The 13,351-nt window shown below is 55.8% G+C and overlaps 2 protein-coding genes across 4 annotated transcripts in view; both read left to right on the top strand.

Moving 5' to 3' along the window:
* LOC134562691 (zinc finger protein 91-like) overlaps positions 1–6,747 on the top strand; it is an 83,758-nt gene extending 77,011 nt beyond the window's left edge. Inside the window, exon 3 of the mRNA XM_063420198.1 lies at positions 5,235–6,747. Coding sequence (XP_063276268.1) covers positions 5,235–6,507 — 1,273 coding nt within the window. The 3' untranslated portion in view covers positions 6,508–6,747. The remainder of the gene's footprint in view (positions 1–5,234) is intronic.
* Positions 1–13,351, top strand: part of LOC134562720 (zinc finger protein 239-like) — a 444,533-nt gene that overhangs the window by 50,531 nt on the left and 380,651 nt on the right. Inside the window, exon 1 of one of the 3 annotated variants that reach the window (XM_063420243.1) lies at positions 2,429–2,526. The exons of 1 other annotated variant lie outside the window; for it this stretch is intronic. The gene's annotated coding sequence lies outside the window, so the exon portion shown is untranslated. Of the gene's footprint in view, positions 1–2,428; positions 2,527–13,351 lie in introns of those variants that run through there. One more of the 3 variants, XM_063420244.1, reaches the window with a different exon arrangement.

Genomic DNA, 13,351 nt, shown 5'->3' with positions numbered 1-13,351 from the left:
GGAATTCCCATGGCAGTGGGTTGGAGGGGAGATCCATCCAAGGAATTCTCACATGACTGGAATGAGAGTGAGATCCAGCCATGGAAATTCCATGGGAATTCCTGCCTTCCCAAGTCCCCCATTCCAGAATTCCAACATTCCCATAGCAATTCCCCTCCCTCTCCCACACCCACCTTTGTGCTCCACAGCCTCCTGACCGTATCTGATGTATTTTGGGAGCTCTTCCACACCGGTGTGCCCCAGGTAATGCTTCATCTGCTCCACCGTGATGCCTTTGGATTCCCAGCACCTCTGGGTGATCCAGGTGGCACCAATGGACACTGCAAAGCTCCCAGATCCCAGCTGGAAGAAGATGAAATCCCACCCGTCGGAGCCGTACCGGTGGGATCCAGGGATGCTCCACTGGACAGGAGGTCACAGCTGGAAACCACCTGCACGCTGTGGAGACCTGGGAAGGAGGGGAGAATAGACCCATGGAGATGTGTCCCAGCCCCTCAGAGCCCCTTGGAACTCCCTGGATTCCCATTCCAGCCCCACAGATCCCAGGCCAGCCCCTCAGAGTCCTCCATTCCCACAGATCCCAGGCCAGCCCCCGGCTCCCTCCAGTCACCCCTGGCTCTGCTTTCACCGGCCCCGTCTCCAGGTCACTGTCGGCCACATGCCGGTTCCTGTCCTTGAGCTGGCTCAGCTATCCCAATATCCCAGCTCTGCCTATCCCAATATCCCAGCTCTGCCTATCCCAATATCCCAGCTCTGCCTATCCCAATATCCCAGCTCTGCCTATCCCAATGTCCCAGCTCTGCCTATCCCAATATCCCAGCTATGCCTATCCCAATATCCCAGCTATGGCTATCCCAATATCCCAACTCTGGTTATCCCAATATCCCAGCTCTGCCTATCCCACTATCCCAGCTCTGCCTATCCCAATGTCCCTGCTCTGGCTATCCCAATGTCCCTGCTCTGCCTATCCCAATATCCCAGCTCTGGCTATCCCAATGTCCCTGCTCTGCCTATCCCAATGTCCCAGCTCTGGCTATCCCACTATCCGAGCTCTGCCTATCCCAATGTCCCAGCTCTGGCTATCCCACTGTCCCAGCTCTGCCTATCCCAATATCTCAGCTCTGCCTATCCCAGTGTCCCAGCTCAGCTCCCGCTGCCATCCCCACTCTCTGCAGCTCCATCCGGCCCCGCTCGCTGTCCCAGCGCTCACAGGGGGTCCCGCCCACAATCAAGGACTGGGGGACCCCTGGGCCGGGCTCTGACAGCGCTGCTTCCAGGCACTGCAGGCAGTGGGACACTGGGGGGACACAGAGATTTGGGGGAGCTGGGGAGACTGAATGGGAGAGTTTGGGGATCCAGGGGGGTCAACAGGTCAAGGAAAGGAGGGACTTGAAGACCTGGGAGAGCTGGGAAGGAGGTTCAGGGGCTCAGAGTCAAGGAAAGGGGAGGGCAGGCACTGGGAGAGGTGGGATGGGGTGTCCAGGGAATCCTGTGCCCAGCAAAGGGGGTGCCAGGGCTCCTCAGGGTGAGGAAAGGAGGGGCTGGGGGCTGGGAAATGCAGGAATGGGGGCCCAGGGGTGCCAGGGTCAAGGAAACGGGTGGCTCTGGGGGCTGGGAAAGGTGGGGTGGCTGGGAAAAGGTTGAGTTGGTGCCGGATAAGGGGGTGCAGGGGGGTCTCAGTGCTGGGCAAAGGGGTAAAAGGGTGTCTCAGTTCTCAGGAATGGGAGGTCAGGGTGGTCTCAGGGTCAATGAAATGGGGAGCAAGGACTGGGAGAGGTAGAAGGGAGTTCCAGGGGGTCCTTGAGCCCAGGAAAGGGGAGTCCAGGTTTTCCCAAAACAGGAGGGTCACAGGCTGGGGAAACCCGGGATATTCGGGAAGAGGGACTTCAGGGGTCTCTGGTTTTGCAGAAATGTAGGGCTGGGGGCTGGGAAAGGCAGGAATGGGGGTCCAAGGTATTCCAGGGCATGCCAGGGTCAAGCACACGGGAAGTCTGGAGGCTGGGAGACATGGGATGACCGGGAAAAGGGGAGCAGGGGGTCCTGATGTACAGAAATAGGGGATTCAGGGGGGTCCCTGTGCAGGATAAGGGGAGCAGGGGGGTCCCGGTCCCGTTCAGGGTCCCGCTGCCGGAGGTCCCACTGCCCCCTCGCCGACCCCAGCAGCGACCCCAGGCCCAGCGCTGGAGCCATCGCGCTGCTCCTACTCACTCCCAGTATCATCCCAGTATGATCCCAGTATAATTCAGTCACACAGGAGCTGCTCCCAGTATGATCCCAGTACAGCCCAGTCACTCCCAGTGATCCCACTCCTGCCATTCCCCAACCCTCTCTGCCTTCCCACCTGGCCCGGCTCCATTCCCGCTCCCCCCGCGGGCTTCGACGGGTCCGGGGAACGGGGGAGGAGGAGGAGGGAGGGAGGAAGAGGCGGAGCGGCAGGAGGAAGCGGGAGGAGACAACGAGCGGAGGAACCGCGCGGCTCCAGCGCTCCCTGAACTCGCAGCCCCCCGGACCGCCCCCATCCCGCAGGTGCCCGGGGAGGGGGAGCTCGCCCCAAATATCCCGGGGTGTCCCTGGGTTTGGGGTTATTTGGGGGGCTGATGTTTGGAGCTTGCAGGGCTCCAAAGCTGAGGCGCAGAGGCCCCTCGGGCGGACATCGGGGGCTCCCGGGAGGTGTTTTTGGGGTGTCCCGGTGGCGGCAGAGCCCCGTTGGGGGTCGGGGGGATGCGGGTCCCCCCGCGGTGGGGGTTGGGCTTCCCGGGCCGGGCCCTCCGAGCTCTGCCGGGGCCACGTGGGGAGCGCGCGGGAGCGGCGGGGCCGGGGGGACACCGGGTTTGGGCACAGCCATGCCCAGAGTGACTCCCTGGCACTCCCAGTGTGGGCCCAGTTACTCCCAGTCACTCCCAGTATGTTCCAGTCACGGCCAGCACCTTCCCAGTCACTCCCAGTCTGATTCCAGTATGATCCCACTCACTCTCAGATACTCCCAGTACTATTTCAGTCACTCCCAGTATGATGCCAGTCAGTTCTAGTAGGATCCCAGTATGACCCCGACATGGGCACAGCTGCTCCCATGATCATCCAGTGTGGTTCCAGTTGTTCCCATTTACCCCCACTGTGGTTTCAGTCTCTCCCAGTATATCCCAGTTGCTGCCAGCATGTTCCCAGTCACTCCAAGATACTCAGATTTTCTTCAAGCCTTATCCCAGTTGCTCACAGCCACTCCCAGTCACCCTTAGTGCTGTCCCAGTTGTTACCATTATAATCCCGTATGTTCCCAGTCTCCCCGAGCATCGCCCAGCTGTTCCCACTGTGATCCCAGTAGGATTCCAGTTGCCCCCAGCATGGTTCCAGTATCTCCCTGTTCCTCCCAGTGGGATCCCAGTTGCCCCGGTGTAGACCCAGTGAGTCTGTAGATGATCCAAGTCCCTCCCAGCATGGTCCCAAGTCATGCCCAGTTCCCCCAGTGAAGATCCAGTGACCCCCACTCGCTCCCAGTGTCCCCCAGCATGGTCCCAGTTGTTCTCAGTATGGTCCCGGTTTTTCCAACAAGGTTTTAGGTCCCTTTGGGTGATTTTAGGCCAAATCTGGTGGCATCAAGTCTCATTTGGCTGATTTTAGGATAACTTGGGCAGTTTCAGGGTGGATTTTAGATCCCTTTGCAGGATTTTAGGCCTACTTCCATGGGGTTTAGGTATGTTTGCGTGATTTTGGGCCAAATCTGGAAGGTTTAAGGGTTGACTTCATGTCCCTTTGTGTGATTTTAAGCAAACCTAGGCTTTGAGGGTGGATTCTACATCCGTTTTTGAGATTTAAGGGTGATTTTAGGCCATTTTTTGAGGGTTTAAAACCAGTTTGTGCAGTTTTAGGCCTCTCTTGTTGGATTTTAGACCCCTTTGTATGATTTTAACCCCATTTGGCTGATTTTAGCCCAAAGCATGTGGATTAATGGTGGATTTTAGGTCCGTTTGAATTATTTTAGGCCTCTTCAGGTGATTTTAGGCCAAACCAAGCCCTTTTAGGACCCCCGTCATCTTGGCTGAGCTCCTTTCCCTCATAATTCCCGCCCTGTCCTTGACCCCGCCCCTTTCCCCTCACAGTTCCCGCCCTTTCCCTGACCCCGCCCCCACAGTTCGGGGCTGGGAACGGGGGAGGAGGAGGAGGGAGGGAGGAAGAGGCGGAGCGGCAGCAGGGAGCAGGAGGAGAAGGGCAGAGGAGGCAGAGGCGGCTCCAGCGCTCCCTGAACTCACAGCACGGCCGGGGAGCATCGCCCCCAATCCCGCAGGTGCCCGGAGAGGGAGAGCTCGCCCCAAATATCCCGGGGGCGTCCCTGGGTTTGGGGTTTTTTTGGGGGACATGTTTGGAGCTTGCAGGGCTCCAAAGCCGAGGTGCAGCTGCCCCTCTGGGGGACATCGGGGGCTCCCGGGAGGTGTTTTTGGGGTGTCCTTGTGGTGGCAGAGCCCCGGCAGGGGCGGGGGGACACCGGTTTTGGGACTGGTGCAGCTTCACTTAAAGGTACTCTGGGGAGAGAAGAGCCCCAGAACCGCAAAGCAGGGACCCCGAGAGGGGGGGACCCCTGGGATTGCCGGGACCTTTGCAAGGGGTGCTGGGGCTGGAGGGGTAGGATGAGCGGGAAGGGGGTTTGGGGGTGCCGGTGCTGGAAGTGGCTGCTCCCAGTATGAGCCCAGTTGCACCCTGCCCCTCCCCCGTCTGGTTCCAGTTTTCTCAGCACTCCCAGTATGAGCCCAGTCACTCCCAGTTTCCCTAAGTGGGGAGACAGAAGAGGAGGGGTCTTTTTGGGTTCCTGGGACTCCCAGCAGCCTGGGGAGGCTGGGGACAGAGCAGGGGGGGATCTCCTTCCCCTTCCCTCTGGAATGGAGGCAAATCCCATCCTCTCCTTGTCCTTCCTCCCCAGACAAGGAGCTGAGCATGGAGACCAGGGAGGACAAATCTCTGCAGCAGAACCTCTTGGGAGAGGGTGTTTGGAGCGGCTCCATGGCACAGGAATCCAATGAGGAGGAAAATCCCCAGAGATCCCTCAGGAGGAGGGGCTGCAAACGCAGATCAGGGGGATGTGAGGAGAAAAGTCCCACCCTGTGCCAAGAAGGCAGTCAAAGATCGAGCCAGAGCTCAGCGCTGGTGGTGCATGAGCAGCTTCCTGATGGGGAGAAGCCCCACAAATGCTTGGAGTGTGAGAAGAGCTTCAGCCAGAGGTCCAGCCTGATCCGCCACCAGAGGATCCACACTGGGGAACGACCCTACGAGTGTGGGGAATGTGGGAAGAGTTTCAGCCAGAGGTCTGTCCTGATGTGCCACCAGAGGATCCACACCGGGGAACGACCCTACCCATGTGCGGAATGTGGGAAGAGCTTCAGGAACAGCAACCAACTGGTCCAGCACAAGAGGATCCACACTGGGGAGAGACCCTATGAATGTGGGGAATGCGGAAAGAGGTTTCAGAACAGTGCCCACCTGCTCTGTCACCAGATGATCCACACTGGTGAGAGACCCTACCAGTGTGGGGAATGTAGGAAGAGCTTCAAGACGAGCTCCGAACTGATAAAGCACCAGATGATCCACAGTGGGGAGAGGCCCTACGAGTGTCGGGAATGTGGGAAATGCTTCAGGCAGAGCTCTGCCCTGAGTGCCCACCAGAGGATCCACACTGGAGAGAGGCCCTACGAGTGTGATAAATGCAGGAAGAGGTTTCAGACCAGCTCCGATCTCCTTAGGCATCAGCGGATTCACACAGAGGAGAGGCCCTTCCGCTGCCCCGACTGCGGGAAGGGCTTCAAGAGGAACTGCACACTCAGCAGGCACCGGCGCATCCACACTGGGGAGAGGCCCTACGAGTGTGGGGAATGCGGGAAGAGGTTTCAGCTCAGCTCCAGTCTCCTCGTGCACCAGCGCACGCACACGGAGGAGAGGCCCTTCCGCTGCCCCGACTGCGGGAAGGGCTTCAAGCAAAACTCCACTCTCATGAAGCACCGGCGCATCCACACCGGGGAGAGACCCTACAAGTGTGAGGAATGTGGGATGAGCTTCAGCCAGAGCTCCAACCTGATCTGCCATCAGAGGACCCACACTGGAGAACGGCCCTACGAGTGTGCAGAGTGTGGGAAGAGCTTCAGACAGAGCTCCAACCTGATCCAGCACCAGAACATCCACACTGGGGAAAGGCCGTATGAGTGTAGGGAATGTGGGAAGGGCTTCAAGCAAAGCGCCAACCTGATTGTCCACCAAAAAATCCACACTGGGGAGAAGCCCTATGAGTGTTCCGAGTGTGGGAAGAGGTTTTCCACCAGTTCCCATCTCCTCCTGCACCAGCAGATTCACACAGAGGAGAGGCCCTTCCACTGCCCTGACTGTGGGAAGGGCTTCACACAGAACTGCACCCTCATCATCCACCGGCGCATCCACACTGGGGAAAGGCCATTCAAGTGTCCAAAGTGTGGGAAGAGCTTCTCCAGGAGCTCAAGCTTGACCAGACACCAACAGAGCCACCAGTAAGGGAAGGCCCTGCAAGTGCCCCTAGTGCAGGAAGAGCTTCATGTGCTGCTCAGCTCCATCCCCCCCACTGCAGGACTCAAGTTGGGCAGAGCCCTGGTGACCCACATTCCCTATAATTCATAGGATGGGAAGACACCTGGCTGGTTATCCTTTTGTTTTTGCCTTCATTTTTTTCTCTTCTCCCTCTCTTTGCACTCAAGAATCCAAGAGGGATCCATATGTCACCTCAAAACTGCTGCAGTCCGACTGAGAACAACTCATTTTTAACCCAAAAGGGCTCAATCCCACCTCAAAGTGGCTTGTTCCCACCTCAGAAAAACTCAATCCCACTCCAAAGTTACTCGATTCCACAGCCACCAGGGTGAGATGAGGTTGGAAGGAGATTGGGAGAAGTGGGATCCAAATTTGGAGCAGTGGGATTTGGATTGTGTGGGGCTGGCTGGGTGGGATGTGTTTTGATAGCAAATTAGACTTTGAGAGTTCTTGATTCCTGTCCCATTCATTTTCAGTCAGTGTCAGTTCTGTTCTCACAGTGCCACCTTCTCAGCTGAGTGTGTTGGTGTCCTCCTTTCTCTCCTGCCTCTCTCTGCCTGCTCTCTTTGTCTCTCAGTGTCTCCCTTGAGCCAGGGCAGCTCCCCCCAAAGCCCCTGCCCTGACTGAATTTCCAATGCAAGAGCTACAACCAGCATGGATGAAGTTCTGGAGGCTGGCAGTGAAATGTCCCTGGAGGATCTTGCTGCCCTTGACTTTCGGCCTCTTCTTCAGAGCTTTGCCTTCAAGGGCAGGAAGATCTTTTCCTTGCTGGGAACTGGAATTGCAGAGCCTTGCAGTGTGTGCCATGCAGGAGCATCCAGACTGGGATCCTGCAGGCTGGGCTCACATGGACTGGGATCCTCCAGCCTGGGACTGCACAGAGCGGGACCATCTGGATCAGGAGCATCCAGACTGGGATGATGGGACTGGGACCTTGTAGACTGAGATTGTACAGACTGGGATCACATGGACTGGGATTTCACAGGCAGGGACCATCTGGATCAGAACCATAGAGACTGGAATCATACAAACTGGGATCATATGGCCTGGGATGGCTGCACTGGAACAATGCGAACTGAGGCAGTCCCACCCTGTCCATAAGCTCCTCCCAGTCCTGCCTGTGGGCACGGCCAAAACACTCTGGAGCCAACGCAACAGTCCTGGAGCGATCCTGGAGCCAATCCCAGAGCAATTCCATGTTCCATCCCCGTTCCGGTTCCAGCCTTGGTCTCAGTCTCAGTCCCGGAGCGCTCCCGGTTTCAGTTTTGGTCCCTGTCCTGGTCTGATTCTCAGTCTCGGAGCAGTCCCCAAGGACTCCTGGTGCTGATTCCAGTCTCGGTGCCGATTTCGATCTCGGAGTGGTGCCAGTCCTGGTCTCAGTCTTGGTCCTGGAACGGTGCAAGTCTCGATGTTGGTTCTGGTTTCAGTCCCGATCTCAGTCTGGGTCTCGTTCTCAGTCTCGGAGCAATCTCACTCCCAGTCCCAGTGCTGTTGCAGTGCCGGTCTCTGTTCTGGTGTTGGTTCTGGTCTCAGTCTTGGTCTAGGTGCCGGTCCCAGAGCGGCGCCACTCAGTGCCAGTCTTGGATTTCGTGTTAGTCTCAATCTTGATGCTGCTACTGATTCTGGTGCTGATGTTGGTCTCTGGTCCAGAAGATTTTAGGCCCATTTCGGTGATTTTAGGCCAAACTGGGCAGGATTAGGATGGATTTCAGACCCCTTTGGATGATTTTAGGCCAAATCTGGTGGGGTTTAGGGTGGATTTTAGATCCCTTTGGATGATTATAGACCAATTTGGCTGATTTTAGTCCAAACTGGGCAGGTTTAGGCTGGGTTTTCAAGGCTTTTAGTGTGGATTTTAGGCCCCTTTGGCTGATTTTAGGCCAAATCTGGTGGGGTTTAGGCTCATTTGGGTGATTTTAGGATAAGCTGGGCTGTATTAGAGTGGATTTTAGATCCCTCTGCAGGATTTTAGGCTTATTTGGGTGGGATTTCAGCACGTTTAGGGCAAATCTGGGAGTTAGGGTGGACTTTAGACCCCTTTGGTGATTTGAGGTAAACCTGGGTACTTTCATGGTGGATTTTATGCCCATTTCAGAGATTTAAGTGTGTTTTGATGTGTGTTTTTGAGGATTTTAAACCAGTTTGTGCAGTCTTAGGGCCCTTTGGTTGGATTTTATAACCCTTTGGATGATCTTAACAGCATTTGACTGATTTTAGGCCAAACCGTGTGGATTTGGGGTAGATTTTAGGGCCCTTTCGGTGATTTTAAGCCACTTTGTGGGAATTCAAGGCTCCTTTGAGTGAACGGAGGCCAAATTTAATTAGGTTTAGGGTGGATTTTGGACCTCTTTAGACAATTTTATTCCCATTTGGGTGATTTTAGACAAAACCTGGCCCTTATAGGACTGTGTGTCCCCTTGGCCACGCCCATTCTCCCTCATGATTCCCGCCCTTTCATCGACCCCGCCCCTTTCCCCTCACAGTTCCCGCCCTTTCCTTGACCCCGCCCCCACAGCTCGGGGCTGGGAACGGGGGAGGAGGAGGAGGGAGGGAGGAAGAGGCGGAGCGGCAGCAGGGAGCAGGAGGAGAAGGGCAGAGGAGGCAGATGTAGCTGAGCTCTGGTAAGACTGGGAACTAGAGTAACGTGAGGCTAACCAGTATGGTTTCTAGCACGAACTCCGCTTTATTCCGCGAGATGGCCGGTTAAGTACAGAACGAATAGTTTACAGTTAGCAGGCGCACTGTGATAGGTGGTGAACATACAAAAGTATGTAAGCAATCTAGGGTTAAGGTAGCTACAGAGATTTAGTGCCATTACCTCTATGCTGCGAGCGTCCATACCTTAACACATTCCTAGTAGCAGATAAGTTTATCTGTTACTACGTATGCTGAACGTTTTGCGGCCTACTAGACCCAGGCCTGAGGCCTAGTTTAGCCTAGTTTAGAATAGATCAAATGGTATCTGTGAGCATATCATGCCCACGATACCTGAGAAACTCGGCCACAGGCAGAGGCGGCTCCAGCGCTCCCTGAACTCGCAGCACGGCCGGGGAGCATCGCCCCCAATCCCGCAGTTTCCCGGGGAGGGGGAGCTCGCCCCAAATATCCCGGGGGGGTCTCTGGGTTTGGGGTTTTTTGGGAGAGTTGTTTGGAGCTTGCAGGGATCCAAAGCCGAGGCGCAGCTGCCCCTCTGGGGGACATCAGGGGCTCCTGGGAGGTGTTTTTGGGATCCTGGTGGCAGCAGAGCCCCGTTGGAGGGCAAGGACAGCGGGTTTGGGGAGCCCTGGGAGAGCTGCGGCTTCCCTGCGCGGGACCCCAGAGAGAGGAGAGCCCCAGAATTGTAAAGCGGGGACCCCAAGAGGGGGAACCCCTGGGATTGCCGGGACCCCAGCGGGGGGTGTTGGGGCTGGATGGGCGGGATGAGTGGGAAAGGGGTTTGGGGGTGCCAGTGCTGGAAGTGGCTGCTCCCAGTATGAGCCCAGTAACTCCCTCCATGTGGTCCCATTTTTCTTGGCACTCCCAGTATGTGGCCAGTTACTGCCAGCATTCCCAAATGGGGAGACAGAAGAGGGGCGAGCTTTTCCGGTTCCTGGGACTCCCAGCAGCCTGAGGATGGTGGGGACCCCCAATAGAAGCATGACCCCCAGCAGCTGTGACTGGGGGAAACCCCAAAGTCTCCCTAATGGGAGAGACCAGAGAATGGGAACTCCTGGGAGGCTTTTTCGGTGCCAAATCTTGGTGTTTGGGAGCTTTTTATGGACCCCAGATGCCTGGTGACTTCTAGAGATGGACTTGGGCAGAGGGAATTTCAAATTCAATCTGCTCATCCCTTGTTTTACTACAAACTAGAATTTTCCATTCCCAGCGTTGGCTGGATGGAGGAGGAGGCTGGGAGGAAGATGACCCAGGGCACTCGAGGCAGGTGAGGAGGAAGTCACTGCCCCTTTCCCCCTCTCTCCCCCTCCATCTCTCAGCCCAGCACAGCCCTCGGTTCCAGGACAACTGTCATAGCTAATCTATTAGCTAGACAAGATAAATCAGGTCTAACAGACCCAACTCAGCTGACCTGGCTTGTTCTAGAAGTCCCTAAGTAAACAGGAGAGCTCTTGCAGAGACCTCAACCAGTCATAGCCAGTCTGGAGAGCAGACATATCACTGGTCAAGGAGCTAAGAGCAGACATATCACTAGTCAAGGGCAGAGCTAAGAGCCAGACCAACGAGTGTAGAACTGGGAGTTTTGAACTTCCTATGTAAGGGAGTTAGGAACAATAAAATGTGCTGTTTGTCTCATGATCAAGAGGTCTCGAGTCATGATTTGTGTCTCCCTAGCCATGACCCCCTCGCATTGCATGTGGTGCCTGTGTGAAGACGACAGCCATTCCGCCAGAGAGTGAAGGGAGACAGAACAGCCCATCAGGGTGTATAAAAATACATGCGGTGTGAGAGGCGGAGAAGCTGGAAAAGCTGAAAAACGAGAAGCTGGAAAAATCTGTAAAACAAGTCAGCGTGAGAGCTGGAAGAACAAAAGCAAAAAGCTGAAAAAATAGAAAAAAACCCATCGGAAACATGGCAAGATGGATATCACTGGAAGACAACCTCCTTGTCCAGGTATTGATTCTCCTGTCACCTAAATCGGGAGTACAGTACATGCAGCCAGTGTTGCTAACGCTGCTGGCGTGGTCTGGTAACCATGGAGTAAACCTTATAAAGCCCTGGAAAATTGTTTTGGACTTGCTGAGGTGGTTGGAAGCCAAGCAGGACGCAGAGATGGCAGCAAAGATGCCATGGACATCGCCCACTTTTTTGGCCTGCCAAGGACACTGAGCGGGGCAGAGCAGCAGGTGAAAAACCGAGGGGAAAGCAGCCATTATTCACTAGAGTTCCCCCGCTGCCGAGTCCATCCTCAGCATGGCCAGGTCCGCCCACGCCCCCGCTACAGAAACCATCTTTAGGCTCTGCACCCTGTAAAGCGGCACAGAGAGAGCCCGCCGAAAACCCCCAAGGTGGCGGAGAGCACACGGAACGAGGGGCACTCACCCAAGATGGTGCTGGCCACAGGGCGTGGGACGTTCCTGCTCGAGATGGCGGAACGCGCGCTCCACAGGCCGGAGGAGAAGCGGCTGCCCCGCCGCCGGAGCCGACCCGGCGCTGCCAGAGCCGTGTGTAGAGCCGCCTGCGCAGGGGACACGAGCTACCATGTACCGCCGCATCCTCAGTCAGCACTCGAGAAACCTGAGAAACACCGAGGCAGCCGGCGCAGCAGTCGGCACCCAGAGAATGGGAGACCCGGCTGGCGCCCGGGGCCGCGGGACATCACAGCTGTGAGCAGCCCCAGACGTCAACAGAACGGAGCGGAGCCGCCCACCACCGCCGACAAACCGCACTGCCTGGTAACCACAGCAGCAACGGTATTGACCCCTTTGTGCAGCCAGAGAGAGCCTGTAAGTCTGCCTGGGCTGGGCAGGGAGAACCAAAGGACAGCCCTTGGTCCCCTGATCCGTATAACCCTGGAGGGGACCCTGACAATATCCCAAAAAAGCTGTTGCTGCCCCGCACCCTGTGGCCTCAGTCAGAGCCGAGTGGTGGTGGGTGGCTGGGGACAGGGAGACCCTTCCTAGCAGCATGGCCCCTCTCAGCCCGCCCTCTGCGAAAGCAGACCAGCAGCGACAGAGACTGCAAGAGAGGGGAGTGTGCGAACCCTCAGGCAACCACAAAACAAAACAGAAGCGGCACCACATTCTCTGCCTCCCCCCCAGCAAAATCACCCAGTAGAGCATGGCTAACTCCTGTAAGCTGAGACAGCCCTACAAGTCACTCCCACTGCTCCTACAACAGCCCAACCTGCCGTCTGCTGCGGGCCCTCGTAAGCTGATACTGTACTAGAAAAAAAAAATAACTACATGTGATATGGAGGATGTTTATGAATATAAAAATACAAGATTTTAGAAGCAGCTTTTGGTGATTTTGTAGTAGAGAAACAGCTTGTACTGAGAACACATAGAAGATTAGCCATTAAGCTTGGTTGTTAGGTAGTTACTAAGTAGAAGTCATACAGGTAAGATGTATGTTGAAACTCAGCAAAGCAGGACCTAGGTATTTGTCAAAAATCGATAAAGCACAACTTTGTGGCTTGAACCCAGCAAAATCAAGCTCTTAATCTTTGGCAAGAGCAAAGTGACCTGAAAAATACCCTAACCTCCACTGTGCCTGCCCAGAAGTGAAGATCAGCCTGAGGAAGATGACAGCCTTCCTCCCAAGACCCCAACTCACACTGCCAGGAGGTGTGACAGCTAATTAGAACACGAAGCGAGAGGAGGCGGGGAATGGGCGGGTGGGGAGGTGTGGGTTTGTGGGATCCATGTGCATTTAAACCTGGACCTTGTTCTGACCAGGTACGCACGGTTTGGAGGAGATATCCCCCTGTGTCTCCCAGCTGGAAATAAAACATACTGCTTTACAATTTCTACCTGTAAAGTCCTTATTCTGCGCTTCACACGGTAATCCCCATCTTGAGGGCCCCGAGCAGCGCCGCCCCCACAGCGGGAGCGGAGAGCAGAGCACGGGCAGGCGGCCGCGGGGAGCGGCGGGCGCCCCTCCCAGCCCCGCCGGCCACAGCCACTGCCCGCGGCAGTGCGGATGATCAACACACAGAAAAACCCAGAGAGGACTAACCACAGAATTGTGTTTTCAATCATCGGACACAACAAATAGCTACCATTAAAACAAGTATCCATTCTAATACTGTTTTTAAATACTCCCGACAGTTTAATCCTAACAATAGTAAACTCTTTTCTTTTCAGGTACGTATTGA

Source organism: Prinia subflava, chromosome 30, assembly GCF_021018805.1.
Source record: "Prinia subflava isolate CZ2003 ecotype Zambia chromosome 30, Cam_Psub_1.2, whole genome shotgun sequence".
In the NCBI taxonomy this organism is placed as follows: Eukaryota; Metazoa; Chordata; class Aves; order Passeriformes; family Cisticolidae; genus Prinia; species Prinia subflava.
The sequence above is the reverse complement of the archived record's forward strand: the minus strand, read 5'-3'. Positions and strand labels throughout refer to the sequence as shown.